This window comes from Anolis carolinensis, chromosome 5 (genome assembly GCF_035594765.1).
Source record: "Anolis carolinensis isolate JA03-04 chromosome 5, rAnoCar3.1.pri, whole genome shotgun sequence".
In the NCBI taxonomy this organism is placed as follows: domain Eukaryota; kingdom Metazoa; phylum Chordata; class Lepidosauria; order Squamata; family Dactyloidae; genus Anolis; species Anolis carolinensis.
Window position 1 is genome coordinate 102,867,968 of NC_085845.1, and position 20,150 is coordinate 102,888,117.

The 20,150-nt window shown below is 40.9% G+C and overlaps 1 protein-coding gene across 3 annotated transcripts in view; it reads left to right on the forward strand.

Annotated features, from left to right (window-relative positions):
* Positions 1-20,150, forward strand: part of htt (huntingtin) — a 122,611-nt gene that overhangs the window by 74,759 nt on the left and 27,702 nt on the right. For all 3 annotated transcript variants that reach the window (XM_062982049.1, XM_062982050.1, XM_062982051.1), the window contains 10 exons: positions 654-833; positions 3,070-3,246; positions 6,155-6,231; positions 7,185-7,323; positions 8,633-8,755; positions 9,506-9,716; positions 11,289-11,434; positions 11,714-11,891; positions 12,223-12,318; positions 12,693-12,880. In XM_062982049.1, coding sequence (XP_062838119.1) covers positions 654-833; positions 3,070-3,246; positions 6,155-6,231; positions 7,185-7,323; positions 8,633-8,755; positions 9,506-9,716; positions 11,289-11,434; positions 11,714-11,891; positions 12,223-12,318; positions 12,693-12,880 — 1,515 coding nt within the window. The remainder of the gene's footprint in view (positions 1-653; positions 834-3,069; positions 3,247-6,154; positions 6,232-7,184; positions 7,324-8,632; positions 8,756-9,505; positions 9,717-11,288; positions 11,435-11,713; positions 11,892-12,222; positions 12,319-12,692; positions 12,881-20,150) is intronic.

Genomic DNA, 20,150 nt, shown 5'->3' on the forward strand with positions numbered 1-20,150 from the left:
ATTTTATGTCCATCTAAGCTCCAGTCATGACTCTTGGGTCTTTTGGCAAATGCCATGAATTTGGTTTTCTTACAATTCAGTTGGAGCTGATCTGCTTTGCAGCATTCTGTTAGTGATTTCAATGCTCTCTTAAGGCCAATGGGTATTCTTTATGCATCATCTACATAAAATACATAAGGTGGAAATATGTCTTCCTGCGAGTTTTGGGGGATGGATGTCCATGTTGTGAAGATGGTCCACCATGAAGTTGATGCAGAAGTTAAACAGTAGAGGGGCCAGGATGCAGCCTTGCTTGACAACTTTTTCCGTTTCGCTTTTTAATCCCAGGTCCTCATATCTCTAACCATATGCTTGCTCTGCTCTCACTGCTGTCTTACCAGTTTTGAGTAGTCTTCAATAAAAGTATTAATCCTAACTGAATTCTCTGTTGAGATTTTGGCATTGTTGGTAAGCCTGAGCTACACTGTAGAGCCATAAACTAATCTGTCTGATCTGCACTTCTTGTTCCAGGTATAGCAAGAAGTCGCTTGCATCTCCTATGTTTGCCAGGGTTGTTCAGTTCACAGATCCAAAATTACATGTGACACCTTTATAGTTTGTAGCGATTTATGTGAAAATGTAGCTTGATGGGTGATTTTATTTTCTCTTTATAGTGCCAAAATCTGCACGATTCTGAACACTTAACCTGGTTGACAGTGAACCATGTTCAAGAACTTATTAATCTGTCTCACGAGCCCCCAGTACAAGACTTAATTAGTGCCATTCACAGGAATTCTGCAGCAAGTGGTCTTTTCATCCAGGCTATTCAATCACGGTGTGAGAACTTTGCAGCTGTAAGTTGTTTAGAGTTTTAAAATACTATGTGAATGTTTTTCTGAGACTGAATCACACTGACTTATTGTATCCCTATTTTGTCTTGAGGAGAATAATATTGATAGCTAAAGATGTGTGGCTGAATTTAGATATTGAGAACATTGAAACACAGGGTATGTAGTTGTCGGCACTAAACTAGTAACTGGGTTGTTGTTGTTTTATGCATAGTACTGGTGCTAAACCAGTATCACCAGTATATTATCAGGTGAAAATATAATATTTCACAAAAAGAGTGTTGTATCGTCTACCAGAATCTTCCTCACAATTCTGTCAATAAATTCAGTCTTTTCCACTCATCATACCCTTTGAGTGCACATATATTCAAGGATTAAGTATAGCTTCATATGCATAAGTATAAAGTTGAAGTTTTAAGAGAAAGCATTTTGCAGTTACAAGTGGAATAAGAGAGGAAGAATGTGAGTTGAAGACTAGAAGAGGTAGAGCTTTTTGGAGTCTAAATGCAAGAGCTACTGCTGTTAACCCAGGCTTTTTAAACTGTGGGTCCCAATCTCAAATGGAGTCCCCTTAGTTGAATGTTGGGTTTCTGACAAATGCAAGATACTTCACTTTGGCAGAAAAAATGGAATGCAAAGATACAGAATGGGGGACGCCTGGCTTGACAGCAGTGTGTGCGAAAAAGACCTTGGAGTCCTCGTGTCCTCGTGGACAACAAGTTAAACATGAGCCAACAATGTGATGCGGCAGCTAAAAAAGCCAACGGGATTCTGGCCTGCATAAATAGGGGTATAGCGTCTAGATTCAGGGAAGTCATGCTCCCCCTCTATTCTGCCTTGGTCAGACCACACCTGGAATACGGTGTCCAATTTTGGGCACCACAGTTGAAGGGAGATATTGACAGGCTGGAAAGTGTCCAGAGGAGGGCGACTAAAATGATTAAGGGTCTGAAGAACAAGCCCTATGAGGAGCGGCTTAAAGAGCTGGGCATGTTTAGCCTGTAAAAGAGAAGGCTGAGAGGAGACATGATAGTCATGTATAAATATGTGAGGGGAAGCAAGCTTGTTTTCTGCTGCCCTGCAGACTAGGACACGGAACAATGGCTTCAAACTACAGGAAAGGAGATTCCACCTGAACATCAGGAAGAACTTCCTGACTGTGAGAGCTGTTCGACAGTGGAACTCTCTTCCCCGGGCTGTGGTGGAGGCTCCTTCTTTGGAGGCTTTTAAGCAGAGGCTGGATGGCCATCTGTCGGGGGTGCTTTGAATGCGATTTCCTGCTTCTTGGCAGGGGATTGGACTGGATGGCCCATGAGGTCTCTTCCAACTCTACTATTCTATGATTCTATGAAAAATTTGGAAACAAAGTTTTCTGAACATCAGTTAGTGGCTGTTTTAGACATTTACACAAATGTGTTTTGCAGTATTTACAGTGATCTCTGCAGAAGATGCTTCAGATGTACTTCATAAAAAAGAAAATTAGCCTGTTTAGCAAGTCTTGCAAATGCTGATTTTTCCAGTAAATGTTTAGCTTTTATACTCATTTTATATATCTTTCTATCTGGGGTCACATAAACATTCTCACATTGAAAGAGGCTATAAGTGAAAATGTTTAAGAAGTTCTACTCTAGACCGTGGAACAGTAGCCAATGGCTTTCAGTCTAGCAAGTAGATGACTACTTAGGCCCCCTTCAAATCACAGAAGTGGGGATCCCGTTTCCTGAGAGGCCCTTTTTAAAATGTCTAGTAGGTAATCACTGTCCCTAAGACGTAAAAGCATTGGCTGCCCTATCAGTAAATGTACCCGTGGCTCCTTGCTTTCCTGGACAACACACTTTCTTGTACTGTCCAGGAAAGCTACTTCTTCCAAGCTTTAGTTCCTATTGACATCTTCTAGAGTGGAATTTCTCAAACTGTGCTCTTCTAAATGTTTTGAACTTCAGCTCCCACCATTCCTAACAGCTGGTAAGCTGGCTGGGATTTCTGAGAGCTGTTCTAGAGACTTCTACCTCCTGGTCTTGTCTCCTTTGTTTCAATATCCTTTTTTACTTCAATATCCTCCTTTACCTCTTCATTGTTGTATAAATTCCTTACTTTTTGTTTTTCACTCTTACTTTCCTATCTTTCTCAAAAGGGAACCATGACAAAAAGAATTATTTTGTTTAGAACAACTGTACATTTTGTTAGCTACTTATTAATAGTTTAGCCTGAAAAAGTCTGCAATTTCTTTCTTCTCATTTAGCCAACTTCTGTAAAGAAGGCATTACAATGCCTAGAGGGGATTCACCTGAGTCAATCTGGTGCTGTATTAATACTGTATGTGGATAAGCTTTTGTGTACACCATTCCGTGTGCTGGCTCGCATGGTTGACACTCTCGCTTGTCGCCGGGTGGAAATGCTTTTAGCTGAAACTATGCAGGTACTGAAATTTGTCTTTTTCATATGTACTTTCATTTGCTGAAGTTTCTGATAAGGTTCAATTGTATCAATTAAATATCAGTCAATAAAAACACTCATCGTTTCTAATACATGCAAAGTGCTCAGTTTACAATCTGGAAAGCATTTTTAATGTTATAAAAATGATGCTATATCTGGTTCACTGTTTACTGCAATATTTTTTCCTTACAAGTTATCAAAGTTAAGATGATGCACTTGCTGTGTCTCTCTAATTTATAAAGGAGGGAGTAGGGAATAGAAAGAGTGGTTCAATAAAAAAGAAGGTTTTCCAACGGATAGAACACTTAACTAGAAGAAGAATTTCATGTTACTCAGTTTTAGGAAGGACAGATAATTTATTAGTGTTTGCCTCAAAGGTGCATTTTTCATATCTGTGTCACAGATAATTGGTTAGTGTTTGCCTCAAAGGTGCATTTTTCATATCTGTGTCACTACTAAGCTTGTGCAATCCAGGTAAACTGTAATCTGTTTCGGTGTCCTGGATTACAGTGGAGACCCCAATCTGCTTTTCAGAAATCTTCCGAATTCAGGAGGACAGAAATCCATTGTCGATCAGGGAAGCCGAAAGATATGTTTTCTATCTGGCCTATTATGGAGGGGGGACTTCCCAGGCTCCCCTTCCCGTCATTTTAGGCATTGCTTGTCCTTATATCCTTCATTAAGATCTGGATTGAAAGCATCAGAGTTAAGATACCACTCTTTCTGCAATCCTTTCCCTTTTGTCTGTAGAGGATAGCAGGTTTAATGCTTAGTTAAAACTGTTTCTATTCTAGAGGAGACCACTCTCTCCCTGCAGCACATAGCTTTCCAGTATTTTAAGGAGGCTTCTCCACTTCCCAGGGAAGGAATAGCGATGACCTGGAACTATCCTAACATGGCCTTCCTTTAAAAAGCCCTCCCTTCTGTCTTGATTTGGAGGCGCTGGAGTAGTGTCTTTTTCCCCGGTTGCCTCCCTCTCACACTCCACTTGTAATCAAAGGGAGATGGTTTTCAACAGCCACAATTCTGTTGTGGCTGAAAAAAACATGGAGGCTTTGTCCTTGCCCTTATGGCCATTCAAACAAACCAAACCAGCCAGATTGGCCGAAGGGAACCGACCAATCCGAATCCATGCACAAGTCTAGTCACTGCCCTCCTATTTTAGTTTGCACCAAAGCAATATTGTTTTGTTAACCCTCAGTGAAAAGGAACAATAATGTTGTTTTAAGTGCTCACAGTGAGTCAGCAGTAGATCAAGGATTGATAGGATACATTACTTTCAGATAATTTAAAATAGTTCCTTTTGGGGATTTATATGCATCTGCTTAGTATACTGGGAGGTTGCAGCTCCTGTCTGTGCTGCTGAGCTCTAAACAGTTCTGAAATATTCCTGTGCAGGTGTTGTACAAACCATGTTTTTTTTCCGTGTACTCTGTGAATGCACACTAGTGGAGATAACTGCGCCTGCACAGGCCCCAACAGAAAACTTCCAAGCTGAATCTTTTAAATTTTGGCGGTAACCCCTCCCTTCCCCCCAGAGGGCATAAAAGCCGACCTTTGGCGCCAGCTCCCCAGTTCTCTTTTCTGCCGCAAGGTTCACATCACAATCTTCCCATGTTGACAACACGCTTCAAGAGGTGCACGGAATGTGCAGCCAAAATTCCAGATTTATTTTTTTTAGGAGGAGGTATTCCTCCAGATACCTCCTCCTAAAAAAAGAAAAGAAAAGAAGGAGACAATGAACAAGGGCCTACCTCAGTCAACCACTGATTTCGGCTTCTGCCGCCCTCTTATATGTTTACTTTGGGGTTTTCTTTCTATGCACTTTATTGCACTTACGTTCCTATACCTTTATTGCACTGTACTTATCCAGTTCAAACTACTTGGGTTATTTTATTATGAACCCCAGATATTTCTACTGTTGTTGTCCTATAATAAAACATATGTTTGTACACTTTACTTCTTGTCGGTTTGCTATGTCCCACCAGCCTTGACTTCAGCTTGCAAGTCTCCACTAATGTCAATTCACAGAGTACACGAAGAAAAAGGACAGGTTGCTTACCTATAACCATGTTTCTTCGAGTGTTACTCTGTGAATTCACACAATCCCGCCCTTCCTCCCTTCTGGCAAACCTCTCCCTTTCTCGTTGCTTTTGCGGCGTAGGAACTGGGGAATTGGCGCCAAGGGTCGGCTTTTATGCCCCCTGGGGAGGGGGAGGGGTTACCGCCAAAATGTAAAGGATTCAGCTTGGAAGTTTTCTGTTGGGGCCTGTGCAGGTGCAGTTATCTCCACTGTGGATTCACAAATTAACACTCAAAGAAACATGGTTACAGGTAAGCAACCTGTCTGTTTTCTTGCTCACATATTTCTTTTTATTTCATCACCAAATCTCATCTTCTAGAGGTTTTAATTTGCAGAACTACAGTAGAGTCTCACTTATCCAACATAAACGGGCCGGCAGAATGTTGGATAAGCGAATATGTTGGATAATAAGGAGGCATTAAGGAAAAGCCTATTAAACATCAAATTAGGTTATGATTTTACAAATTAAGCACCAAAACATCATGTTATACAACAAATTTGACAGAAAAGGTAGTTCAATATGCAGTAATGCTATGTAGTAATTACTGTATTTACGAATTTAGCACCAAAATATCACGATGTATTGAAAACATTGACTACAAAAATGCGTTGGATAACCCAGAATGTTGGATAAGCGAGTGTTGGATAAGTGAGACTCTACTGTAATTGATCCTTAAAGCAACAAACATCAATTAGTACTATTTGTTGTTTGTTAAATCTGTGTTTTGCCTTAACCTTAAATTACCATTATGTGATGTTTATTATTTCATTCTTCAGAATTTTGCAAATGTTTCTTGTTTCTGTATAGAACAGCACTGCTCAGTTACCAGTTGAAGAATTGGATAGAATTCAGGAATATCTTCAAAATAGTGGATTAGCCCACAGGTAATGAATTGGTAACAAACTTTGAGAGTTGTTTGAAATGTGACATTTTGTTTAAGCTCTCTCACTCTCAGAAGATGATGATAAACTATATTTATCTCAGATAAATTACAAAAGTTGTTCAACCATTTGTTATTGGATTGGTCTAACTGAGAATGGGCAACTTTTGGAGGGCCAGGGGTTGGTCATGCACTGATAACTCTCTCTTCTAGTTTTGTGGAAAAAAGTGCTCACAGACCTAAAGCAAATGAGAGATAAAAATGGTCACAGTGGCCAATTGTGCCCTTTAGAGCAGTGGTGTCAAACTTATGGCCCTCTAGGTATTTTGAACTTCAGCTCCTGGACTTTCAGGTTATTGCACAGGCTGCCTAAGGCTTCTGGGAATTAAAGCCCAAACATCTGGAGGCCAGAGGTTTGACACCTCTGCCTTAGAGAACACATTTGGTTGCTTGGGTTCAAATAATTGAGGTGGAAGAATGTGGAGGATGCGTTTAAAGTGGACTGAGAGCCATAGTGGGGTCCCTGGTATCTACATTGCATTTTGCTCATCCCTGAGCAAAATTTTCACATACTCCCAAAGGCCAGCTGAGGATGAGTTTTTATCTTGCCTTCGGTGAGATGTGCCAAGTATTAGACTTACTGATTGCAATTCTCAGTATGAGCCTTCTGTATAGAAGTTAGCTGACCTTATTTCCAAGTAAATATGATTCAGAAGATGAAACACTCTTGGGTAGTGTATTAAGTGGGTCTGCTTTAGTTTGAGCGAGCAGTTGGATTTAGGTAAAATTTTAAAACTTAATTGTTTATTTAAAATAATACATAACAGTGTTAGACAATTTCTTAATGTGTGGCATCCTGTTATTGTGTTAACATAGTTCATTTGTATCCACTGAAAATGTCAGAATGTTTTGTTCTGATTTTTTGTTTTGCTGTATTTCTATTTTAATTATTTTCAGACACCAAAGACTCTACTCACTCTTAGACAGGTTTCGCCTCATTGTCGCTCCAGAAACAATTAGCCCATCACCTGTTGTTACTGCACACCCACTGGATGGGGATAAGCAGCCTGCTCTAGAAACTGTGATTCCAGACAAAGTAAGATTGTGTTAAGAAAATTTCATATGAGTTCACCTCTTTTTGTAATCACAAAACAGGCTTTGGTATACTGGAGTCATTACTGTATGTCAAATACATAGGTAGCTCTTTTCAGTGTGAATCATATTGGGTTTTTTATCTGGCACATCAACTAATGATTCATATTCAGCTTGTGGTCTAACTAAAGCTACAAAGTCCCTTTCACGTTTACTGTTTTTTAGCCTGGTGCCACCCAGCCTATGTCTGTGCATTTCATTTTTTGCCGAAATGTAGTACCATACATTTCTCCCTGTTAGTTTTGGCCCGGCTCTAATCTGTGAAGGTCATTTTTTATTCTGTTCCTATCTCCTGGGATATTATGCCTTTTTCAGGAATTCTCAAAGATAATTGCCAATAGTTCTGAAATTACTTGCGTCAATTATTTTAATATCCTTGGATGTAATTAATCTGGCCCTAGAGACTTGAATTCATATGAAGTAGCCAGAATATCATTTACTGCCTTTTTACTTATTCTATACTGCATTTTCCCTACTGCATCCTTTGCTCCATCATCCCCATATTGAACACAGTTAACTTTTAGGGGAAGACTGAGGCAAATAAGGTATTGTGTAGTTCTGCCTTTTTTGTGTCTACTGTTAGCATTTCACCTTCATCTGTATGCAGTGGTCCTACTATTTCCTTGTTTTTCTTTTTGCTATGGACGTAACCAAAGAGCCCTTTTTTGTTTTTAACCTCTAACAAGCCCAAGCTCATTCTACTCTTTAGATTTTCTAACAATCCCTACACAGACTGGCTATTTGTTTGATTTCCTCCTTGGTGATTTCTCCATTGGTACATGTCCCTTTTGTGGTAAATACTGATTTACGCCATGCCCCCTACAGCTTAGAAAACATTTTCTGACAAAGAAGTGTAGGAGTTAACCAGGTTTCATTTCCTAAATAAATAAGAATCTTACTACTTATTCTTGAGGGTTTATCTACACTCAGGTTTTAAAATGTACCAAAGCAGTACTTGTTGTTTTGTAGTGTATTAATGCACTGATGTAGCTCATGGAGCTATGAAGGGCAAGGCAGCTGTTTACATTGCTAGTGTTAATATGGCCTGTGGTTTTTAATATCTCTGTATTTGCTAGAACACTTTGACAAGAAAATGACAACTTGTTTGTGCTATAAAAATAATCTAGACCATAGTTATAGTTAAATTTTGAGACGTATGGTACTTTTTTGAAAGGTTGAACCAACATCATGAATTGCTTTCTTTTTTATGTGTTTTCAAGTATGTTTAGTTAATTTCAGTCATTTCTTTAAAGGATTGGTATATTTCGCTAGTGAAATCACAGTGCTATGTGAAATCATCCTTGGCTCTGCTAGAAGGTGCAGAGTTGGTGAATCGACTTCCTCAGCATGAACTGAATTCTTTTTTGATGCATAAGGTAATAAATCTGTTGCCATATAAAAGAGGCTTGGGTTTATGCATAGTTTTATGAATTGATAACTTTTTATCTAATACTGAAAATATGAAATTCTGTTTAAAATAAACACAATTACAAATACAACACACCACACATAATATGAAAACATTCTTTTTGTATCAGAAAATTAAGCAAAATGGAAAACTTCATAAGTTATATGTTATTTTGAATTTTGAATTGTTTGAATCAGAATTTATTTTCTTTTTCAGTAGCAAAATTTGTTGCGTGATTTCCCCCAACTGCTTTTTTCCTATGTGCAATAGTAGTATATTATGTCCTCTTTTGTAGATACGTTCTTCATTTATTGTAGACTTCACTGATTTCATATTTGGTGGAACACTCTACATACCAACCATATACCATATACATATGTACATATAAAAATTTCATTCTGTATTGATTTAAAGTTACATTTTTATGTAATAGAAACTTTCATGAATGCAACCTAAATACTTAATGAGATTTCTGAATGAAAATGTAAATATATAAGTAAAGCTTTGTAATATTTAGTCATTATGGTGTGTTTCCCAAGAGTTTTCCCCAAATCTGACCCTTTCCAAGTTTTGGGTGTACTTTGGGACATAACATCCATGCGCTGTATTTAAGATCGAGTATGATGGCACTTTAAATTGTGTCACTTAGATTTTCCAGATTTCTTTTTCTGTGTTAAGATATGCTCTTGCCAAGTTTTTTTATCATTTGTTCTTTCAGGACTTCAATATAAGTCTTCTCGCTCCATGTTTAAGTCTTGGCATGCATGAAATCTCCAAAGACCAGAAGAGGCTTTTTGAAACTGCCCGTAGGGTAACTCTCAATCACGTGACTGCTGTTGTAAAAAAACTTCCCACCAATCACCACGTTTTTCAGCCATTGCAACCATTTGAAACATCAATGTATTGGAACAAGCTGAGTGATATCTTTGGTAATATTAGTAAAGAGTATTTTATTTTATAAGGCACTTTTCCGTGTTGCAGTGTGAACCAAGTTAACTCTGGTAACATTATTCTTTAAGTGATCCTGCCTAGTTAAGCTAATAATAATAGTAACTTTATTATTATATCCCTCCAACCATCTCCCCGAAGGGGCTCGGGGCGGCTTACAAACAGAACCAAGCGCAGAACATACAACAAAATACAACAACTAAAACACAATTTAAAACATAACAGCATATAACAATGCTATCTAATGATAGAGAAAGGGAGTAAACTGGAAGTGAACAGCTAACTAAGCAGACGGCATCACCAGGAAAGGTTTGGTTTGTTTCTTGGATGAAGAACTCCCAGCAGGAGATGTTATATACTTGACAAGGAGTGGAAACTAATTTGAGTGGGGCTGATTTGGAAGCAGTACATGTCAAAAGGATCTTGGATTCTTAGTAGACTGCAAGATAACATGAATGTGACATAGCAGCCAAAAAAGCCAGTGAAATTCTAGGCTTACACCGATAGAGGCCATAGAGTCAGATCAGTGGAATTACCAATGCCACTCTGTCCAGTTTTGTCCAGGCCTTGTTCTGGGCACCACAGTTCAAGAAGTGTCTTGACAAACTGGAATGGGTCCAGAGAAGGGCAACCAAAGGGATCAAAGCTCTGGGCACCACAATTCCAGGAACAAGAACTTTAATCAAGGGATGCAATTTACAAGAAAAGAGATTCTACATAAATATTAGGAAGAATATGGAAGAAGCCTTTACTGTAAGAACTATTCAACAATGGGATAGACTGCCTTGGAAGGTGGTAGGCTCTCCTAATTTGAAGGTCTTGAAAGAGATTGTATGGGCATTTTCCAGGAAGGCTTTGATAGACTGTTTTTGCAGGGGCTTGTGGCCCTTCCCAGGGATATGATTCCAACAGCTGAAGCCCTGATAAAGACCTCCTCCTGATCCCCCTCCCCCAATTATTTTTCCTTCTAACGCTTCCAAGGATGTGGGAAAACACATATCTTTTAGAAGTGTTGAGTGTCTGTTCTGACAGTGTTGGTGATCCTATTAGTTGCCATGTTGGATGTAAGATTTTGGAATTGTACTAAAAAGGAATGTCACCAAGGTATTGAATCAACAATGTTTTAGGATATGCATTAGGATAATTTTCTCAGCCAGGCAAAAGAAAAGTGATTTGAAAGTGTGTGTGTGTGTTTAAAAAATTATTTCCTTGCCTTGGTTTGATCATTTCATGTTGGGATAGCCCTATTGTCTGCAGGGATGGGAAACCTTTTTAAATACACTAAGCAAATGGTTCTTATGGATTTCTGTGAAATTTTCCTTCTGGTTTGGCTGGTGTTCTTGCAATTCTAGAGTTTTATTCTGACAGTTCTATGTTTACTAATTAGCCAATGTTCTGCTAATAAAAAATAATAAGAATACTTCTAAAAATATTGTTGGTTCTTTTAGAAATAATGAAGATTAGGAAAGCTTAAACATTTAGGATATGAGTTCCGTTATAAATAGTGATGTTTGTCGATAACATTTGTTTTTATGACTGTTTTTATTTTGCAGGTGACACCACGGTGTATCAATCTACGATGGCCTTATCTCATGCTTTAAGTCAGTATCTCGTGTTGCTTTCTAAACTGCCAAGCTCTCTGTGCATCCCACGTGAGAAAGAGAGTGACATTCTGAAGTTTGTTGTAATGTTGCTAGAGGTAAGACAACAAAACATCAAGCAGCACACATGTTAAATAATAATCTGTCATCAACTTTAAAGAGTCAGTAATACTGTTTCAACCATAAGGGTTTTTTTGGGTTATTTTGTCATACTGCTACTTTGATGTCATATCTAGAAATCATGTTAAAGGTTATATGAGTGGACTTTTCCATGTATTATAGTATTTTAAAGACTCTTGGATTTTGATGCTTGTTTCTAATAGATGAAGTAGAAAATATGGATAACTACAATACTCGCCTTTTTTTTTCTTCCACAGATGGTTTCATGGCATTTAATACACAAATATATTCCACTAAGTATAGATCTCCAGGCTGTGTTGGATTGCTGTTGTTTGGCTTTACAACAGTCTAATTTATGGAATTTGCTGGCTTCAGCAGAATATATGACCCATGCCTGCTCTGTCATCAACAGTATTCGATTCATTATAGAGGCAGGTGAGTTAATAGATTGAAAAGTTCCTCAAGTCCATCGAATGGTTTAACTGTACAAGATTTATCTATTATATGTGTTTTCTCTTTAGTGGATGTAGTTAATTTACCTGAGTGAAGTTTTGAAAGAAAGGGGAAAATGACCCTGCTATTTGTACAGACAAATGGGAGACCAAATAGCCCATATTTTCCATACCTACTATCCATAAGGCTAGTTGTTAGTCTGTGTGGCTCAATCGAATGAAGCTATGATTTAATTGTTTGAGCTTAATCTTGGAAATAACAAGCCTTTCTCTGATTATAATTCTGAAATATTTGATGCTTATGTCTAATTTAGTGGCAGTTGAGCCTGGAAATCATCTTCTTGGTCCAGAAAAGAAGAAGAGTCATGTAAAAACTGCTACTGAAGATGAAGTAGATTTCCAAGCACATAGTGAGTATAAATCAAGAACCAAAAATATATGCAACTCTGCGGGTGTGTATATATATAAATAATGTAGAATTGCATTATTTTAGTCTGATATAGATTCCCTCTCATTATATATTTGTGAATTCAGTGTTATTGAATAGAAAACATGTAGCTATGCCATGCAAAGTGCTCAGTCCAGAGTTACACTTACAAAATGTACCTATTCTAACTTAGGTACAAATTCAACTTAAGAACTAACCTACAGAACCTATCTTGTTTGTAACTTGGGGACTGCCTGTACATTGTTGAAGAATAGACTAATTGCTACTTAGAATTTAGTATCTTAATATTTAATTCAGCATTCTGTCCTATTTTTATGTTTTGTCTCCTAATTTCAGAATCTGAGTTTATTACAGCAACCTGTGAAACAGTGGCAGAGTTGGTGGAATGTTTGCAATCTGTCTTATCCTTGGGACACAAGAAAAACAGCAATATCCCAGCATTCCTGACCTCTGTTCTTAAGAACATCATTATCAGTTTATCCAGGCTGCCTTTGGTAAACAGCTACACAAGAGTTCCTCCATTGGTATGTATCTCATAAAGTAGTGGTTCTCAACCTGTGGATCCCCAAGTGTTTTGGCCTACAACTTCCAGAAATCCCAGCCAGTTTATCAGCTCTTACAATTTCTGGTAGTTGAAGGCCAAAACATTTGGGGACCCACAGTTCGAGAACCACTGTCATAAAATTAGTCTTGATATTCTTACTAGCATTGTTTTCTTACCTTTTTACCAAAATTCTTGGTATTTTTTTCTTGTCCACTTCAAGATAAAATACTATCTTATGTCTACCGGTCCTTGTTTAAAATTTAGTGATGTTCCAAAGATTTTTTTTTATTATATAAAAAAAACCCCTGGAATGCGAGTTCTGTTTAGGGAAGGGGGAACAGGTACTCTGGAGTATGAGTGACATGTTTCTGTAATGTTACTGGGGCAAGTAAGGAGGATTTTTCTTTATCCCTTCCCCTGTTGGCTTGTCATCCCTGGAGGAGATGCAATTTGATTTCAAATATAACACATTATTAATGCATCTCTCGGGGAGTGAAACTTTTCATCCTGTTTTTAAAAAGCAATAGTTAAACCACTCCTGGAAAAGTCTTTCTCGGATCCCTTGGACCTTCATAATTACAGATCATTGTCTAAACTTCCTTTTTTTTTTAACAAGGTGATTGAGAAAGCAGTTGCCCTCTAACTCAAATAGTCTTAGATTACACACATTTCCATGACCAATTTCAGACTGACTTCAGAGCAGGATACAGAGTTGATATGCTATGATCACCTTAGTGTAGGCATGGGCAAACTTCAACCCTCCAGGTGTTTTGGACTTCAACTTCCACAATTCCTAGCAGCTAGTAAGCTGACTGGGATTTCTGAGAGGGCCGAAGTTTACCCATGTCTACCGTAGTGGATGATCTCCATCTTAAATCTGACAGGGAAAGTGTGTCCCTGTAGGTACTTTTAGATCTATTTGCGGACTTTGATACCATCAACCATGGTGTCTGTTTAGAACACCTGCGGGCCTTGAAATCAGAGGTGCTCTGTTGTAGTGTTTCTGGTCATATGGTATCTTGCAGGCAAGTTCCAGGTAGTGATGCTTAGGGGTATCTGCTTCTCAAAAAAAGAGCTGTCATAGGGCGTCTCACAAGGTGCCATTCTGTCCTCAATGCTTTTAACATTTACCTGAGACTGCTGGGAAAGATCATCTGGAGGTATGAGGCGGGGTGCTATTGGTATCCTGATGTCATCTAAATATATTTCTCCATGCCTTCAAAAACAGTCTCAGCTAAGGATAGTGTGTCTCTTCTGAATGAATACCTGGAGGAGCTAATGAGTTGGAATAAGAAAAACAAATTGAAACTGAGGCCCCTTCCACACATCTGAATAAAATCCCACATTATCTGCTTTGAAATGGAATATATGGCAGTGTGCTCAGATAACCCAGTTCAAAGCAGTTATTGTGGGATTTTCTGCCTTGATATTCTGGGTTATATGGCTGTGTGGAAGGGCCCTGAATCCAGTTAAGACAGAGGTACTTAACATTAAGGGTCCTAACCTGTGGTTAGAAATGTATCAGCCAGTTTAGATGAGGTTACACTTTTCCTGTGATCCTAGATCCACCTCTCTAAATGTTAGCCCAGGTAGATGTGATGGTCAAGAATGCTTATTATTACTTTCCAAAATCAATACAAATCAGAAGTGATATGTAACTTCCAGTCAAATCTGTAATGTTTTTAAGGGATTAAGAGGATAGCCTGCATTTTTTCTTCATTTAGATCCCTGATTTTTTTTTTGTAAGAACGTTTTTTACACTTAAAATAGTAAGCAGACCTTCCTTGACAATTGTGCAAACTATTATCCAGTTTTCATTTCTTGAAAACTTGTGAAACCAAACATTGGACCATCATGAATTTAGTCAGTGTGGTCCAGCCCCCACCAATTCATTTTTGTTGGCCCTTGCCCTTCTTACTGGAAAAATATTTTAATTTAACATTTGGAAAAAAATTGTTTACCCTTCTTACTGCTGTAATTCGTTTTCTTTCTGGAATGTCTCTGGCCCTCACATTCCTATACTACAGTTTGATTGGCCCTCGGATAACTAAAGGTTGGACCACACTGAATTAAGTAGAGTTCAACGTTGTCAATATATTTCAAATTAATTGTTTGTTTCATAATTATCCAGCTGCCATTACACTAGAACATTCAATCTGTCTGGGAAATTGTTGCCCAAATGTTTCCAAACTCTTGATGTTATGATTGAGCCTCATGGCTCTGTTACTGACAGACGTGGGCGTAAGACTCCTCGAGAGTCAGATACTCTCGAGGAGCGAGAGAGAAAAAGACTGCGAGACATATTTGCAGCACCATCTGACGAGGAGTCTTTCGAAGGGTTTACGGAGAGAATGGAGGAGGGGCTGGTTAGCTCAGAGGAGGATGAGATGGATTGGACTCGGGTAAGGGAGGAAGTGGGTGCCACTGGCCATGATGGGACAGAAGATGAATGGGGACCTTCAGGATTAGACCCATGGTTTAGCTGGAGGGATGGGACGGGATCCACAGCTGGAGATGCTGTTGGGCGTAGTCAGAGGTGTTCCAGCTCTGACGAGGAAAGTGATGAGGAAACGCCCGGGTTAACGAGGACAGCTGACAGTGATGAAGATTTGTAACTGGCATAAAATGGGGCTTGAGAGCAATTGCAAATTGCGTTGGGCAAGGTAATCTGGGCAAACGCTTGGGATCCGTGTGTGTGTGGGACGCTTCCCTGAAGACTTGTGTGCTTTCCTGTGCTGTGACGTAAGTTGATTGGAATCCAGGGTCAGACGGCGGGAGGGATTGTGTGGGCATTTGTTTGTGCAAACCTGTGCTTACTCTTATTAGCTTGACCCTCCGTCGTCTTCTTGACGGACGCCATCTCCTGCTTTGAGAACTCGGACTGAACTGACCACGGCTTGTCTTCCCCCCCCTTCTTGGACTTGGAAAAACTACAAACGTCTGCTTCTGGCTTTGATCTACGGAACGGAACTGGTCTACTCAACTGCTACAATCCTTGGCTGAATTACTCGTGTTGGAGATCCTGTCTGCTGTGTGTGTGGGGGAGCGACGCAAGTTACTCTAAGCACAGTGTTGGCAGCAGAGAGGAATCTGCTGCCAATTAGTTGCATTCTTTGTATCTTTTGTTCCTTGGCTTTCGTTTCGTTTATACCCAGGCTGAAGTAAGCAGTTTGTTTTTACCCGGATTAAACTCCGGTTTAATCCGGTTTATCTTTTGAACATTTACTTTTGCCCCTTTTTGCTCCTAAAGGCAAAAACTGCCTGGCCCTTGTGTTTTACGGGCATTTTTGAGTTCTGTAATCTAATAAACTCTGTTACTTTGAATCTTGTGGCGTTCTGTCCTTGACAGATTGCCCAACGCCCATAAAAAGTTTATTGCAGCAATAAACCCGTCAGGAAGACGATGGATGAGTTACGGGCCAAAGTAGACCAATTGCAAACGGCTTTTACCGTTAGCCAAACAGCTCAGGCTGTGAAAGGACATGTTTTGACTCCTGAACGCTTTGACGGAACCAGGTGCAAGTTGCCAACCTTTTTGGCACAAGTGGAGCTTTATTTTTCTCAGCTCAGTGCTCATGCTTTTCCTACAGACACTAGCAAGGTGGCCTTTATTTTGAGTTTGTTGACCGGTCCCGCAGGACAATGGGCCACTAATTTAATTTTGGGAAATGACCCAGTCAAGGACAATTTGAATAATTTCAAAAAGTTGTTAACTGATACTTTTGGGGATCCTCTCCGCACGGAGAACGCTGGGTGGGCTCTGTATCGGTTGAAACAGGGAAAGGGGACTGTTTTGGATTACTTAAATAAGTTTAACCTGTATCGCCACCAGCTGGATTGGGGGGAAAATGCATTCATGCTTTTATTTACTGCCGGGTTAAGTGATATGCTCCAGGATGAATTAGCACGCTTGGAGCCGGCTGAAAGCTGGGACGCCTTAGTAGCTAAGGTGCTGCGTTTAGACGCAAGGTTCGAGGCTCGTAAACACTCAAAAGCAATGTGTGCGCCACCCATGCATGTAACCAGGGCACCTGTGGTGATGGGGGAAGAGCCCATGGAGCTTGGGGTCTTTAAAAAGCTGTCTACAGAGGAAAAGAGCCGTAGGAGGCAGCTGGGCTTGTGTTTGTACTGTGGGAATGCTGGGCATTTTGCCAAAAATTGTAATGTGAAATCTTCCCAGCTTTCGGGAAAAGGCCAGCCCTAGTGCGACGTGAGTCCAACGCACTAGGGCTCCTCAAGCAGTCAACTGAGGGGAGGAAGCATGTTTTCGTACCCATTACATTATCTGTTGGGGGAAGGGAACTTGTTTCTACTTTGGCACTGCTGGACTCAGGGGCTACGGTCTCCTATGTAGATATTGAGTTTGCTAAGAAGCATGGCATTCCTAGAGTGCGCAAGGCATGCGACGTGTGGGTGGAAGGAGCAGATGGGAGACTGCTGGAGACTGGGGTGGTTAACCATGAAACCTCAGCAGTAACGTGGGAGGTGCAGGGAGTAACGGGAACGTTTGTGTGGGATATTACGAGCTTGCCTAGATATGATGTGATCCTGGGGATGGATTGGCTAGCTGTAGTAAACCCACAAGTAGATTGGGCAACACGTAAAGTGATCTTAAAGAGGCAGGATTGTTGCACTCTAAATGTTACTCATTCTGATATGGAGGGAGTGCCTGCTGAGTATGGGGAGTTCTCTGATGTATTTTGTAAAAGAGAAGCGGACAAATTACCACCGCACAGGCCATATGATTGCGCCATCAAGTTGGCAGAAGGTGCGAAACTGCCAGCAGGGAGGCTGTATGCCTTGACTGTACCGGAAAGGCAAGCTTTGCGGGAGTTTCTAGATGAAAATTTAGCCAAGGGGTTTATTCGCCCATCTAGTTCTCCAACTGCGGCACCAGTATTCTTTGTAGCCAAAAAGACTGGGGAACTTAGGCTGGTCTGTGACTATCGGATCCTAAACAAATACACCATTCGGGATAGGTACCCGCTCCCTTTAATCTCGGAACTGTTATCAAGGGTGCAAGGGGCTAAGGTCTTTACCAAGCTTGACCTGCGGGGGGCCTATAACTTAATCCGTATACGGGAAGGGGATGAATGGAAGACGGCATTTAACACGTGTTTCGGATGCCACGAGTTCCGAGTCATGCCTTTTGGGCTTTGTAATGCTCCTGCGGTATTCCAGAGGTTCATGAACGATGTGTTCAGGGACCTAATTGATCAATTTTTAGTGATTTATTTGGATGATATCTTGATTTTTTCTAAGGACGAGAAAGAACATCGTCAACATGTCAAGCAGGTTCTGCACCGACTGCGGGCTAATGGGCTTTTCGCCAAGGCTTCCAAGTGCGTCTTTCATGTGCCTGAAGTGGAGTTCCTAGGTCATGTAGTGTCAGGTAGGGAACTTAAAATGGACCCACATAAGGTTGACGCCGTCAACTCATGGCAGGAGCTGAAGACTAAGAAGGATGTACAAAGGTTCTTGGGTTTCGCTAATTACTACCGGGAGTTTATTCCGAATTTTGCAAAGCTCACGGTACCTTTGACGCAGCTTCTGCGCAAGAAACAGCCATTTGTGTGGGGGCGGGAAGCTCACGAGGCGTTTCTACAACTAAAGTCTAGTTTTCAATCGGACAACATACTAACCCATCCTGATGTTGACAGACCGTTCGTGGTAGAAGCGGACGCTTCTAGCTACGCGTTGGGGGCTGTATTGTCTCAGAAGGATTCCTCAGGGACCTTGCGTCCCTGTGGATTTTACTCGCGGCAACTAACACCCTTCGAGCAGAACTATACCATATGGGAGAAGGAGTTGTTGGCGATTAAGGTGGCGTTTGAGGTGTGGCGGCACTGGCTTGAAGGGGCACGGCACCAGATCGTGGTCAGATCTGATCACAAGAACTTAGAGCACTTGCAAACAGCAAAGAAGTTAAACCAGCGTCAAATCCGCTGGGCTTTGTTTTTCTCCAGGTTTAACTTCAAGGTGCAGTTCGTGGAGGGGAAGGCAAACTTGCGGGCCGATGCTTTATCCCGCAAGCCGGAATTTAAGACCAATGAGCAGGTAGTATGTCAGACCATCTTGCCTACTGCCTCTCTGTGTGTTGTAGATAATGAGCTTGGGTTACATGACCAGATCCTTGAGGCTCAGAAGGATGATGTGTGGACTCAGGAGCAACTGATGCTGCTCTCTGCAGGTAACCGTACCATACTGCCGCATCTCCAGGATCAAGACGGGGTATTGGTGCGTAGGGGGCAGGTTTACGTACCAGTAGGGACCCTCAGGTTGGAGGTGATTAGAGCCCACCATGACGAACCCATGGCTGGGCACTTTGGCAGGTTCAAGACCGTACAGCTTATCACCAGGAGCTACTGGTGGCCAAAGATGCGGCAAGACATTCTGCGCTTTTGTGACAGCTGCGCCGTTTGTCAGCAGAGTAAGACGCCTGTTGGGCGCCCTAGAGGGTTGTTATCGTCTTTACCTGTTCCGGAGAGGCCATGGCAAATCATTTCCATGGATTTTATTTCAGATTTGCCTAAGTCTGGGGGTTATACTTGTATTTGGGTGGTGGTGGATTTATTTAGTAAACTGGCTCATTTTATTCCTTGTTCAACCATTCCGGCGGCCCCTACGTTGGCCTTACTATTTACAAAGCACATCTATCGTTTGCACGGAGCACCCGAGGTGATTATTTCAGATAGGGCTCCGCAATTTGTGTCACGCTTTTGGAAACACTTCCATGAGTGTTTGGGGACTAAGTTAAACGTGTCTTCAGCTTTCCATCCGCAAACGGATGGACAGTCGGAACGGGTTAATGGGCTCTTAGAGCAGTATCTGCGTTGTTTTTGTTTAGATCAACCCACGGCTTGGGTAAAGTGGTTACCGGTGGCGGAATTTGCTTACAACAATGCGGTGCACACGTCTAGTCAGCATACGCCATTTGAGCTAACTTATGGTTTTCACCCACGGGGAGGTGTGGCGCCGTCGACCAATGTGGTCTCTTCGGACCCTGTGTACCGCTCTTCGGAAATGGCTGCATTGCATGATGTTGCCCGTCGCTTACTGTTGGAAGCTAAGGCAACGCAGAAGACTCAGGCTGACCGCCACAGGCAGGCCGGGGAGGAGTTGGAAGAAGGGGATTTGGTGTGGTTATCTTCCAAACATATTAAACAGGCTGGGGGAAAGTTTGCGCCTCGGTATTTGGGTCCCTTTCCTATCGTTAAAAAGATTTCTTCTGTTGCGTTTCGTTTGCGTTT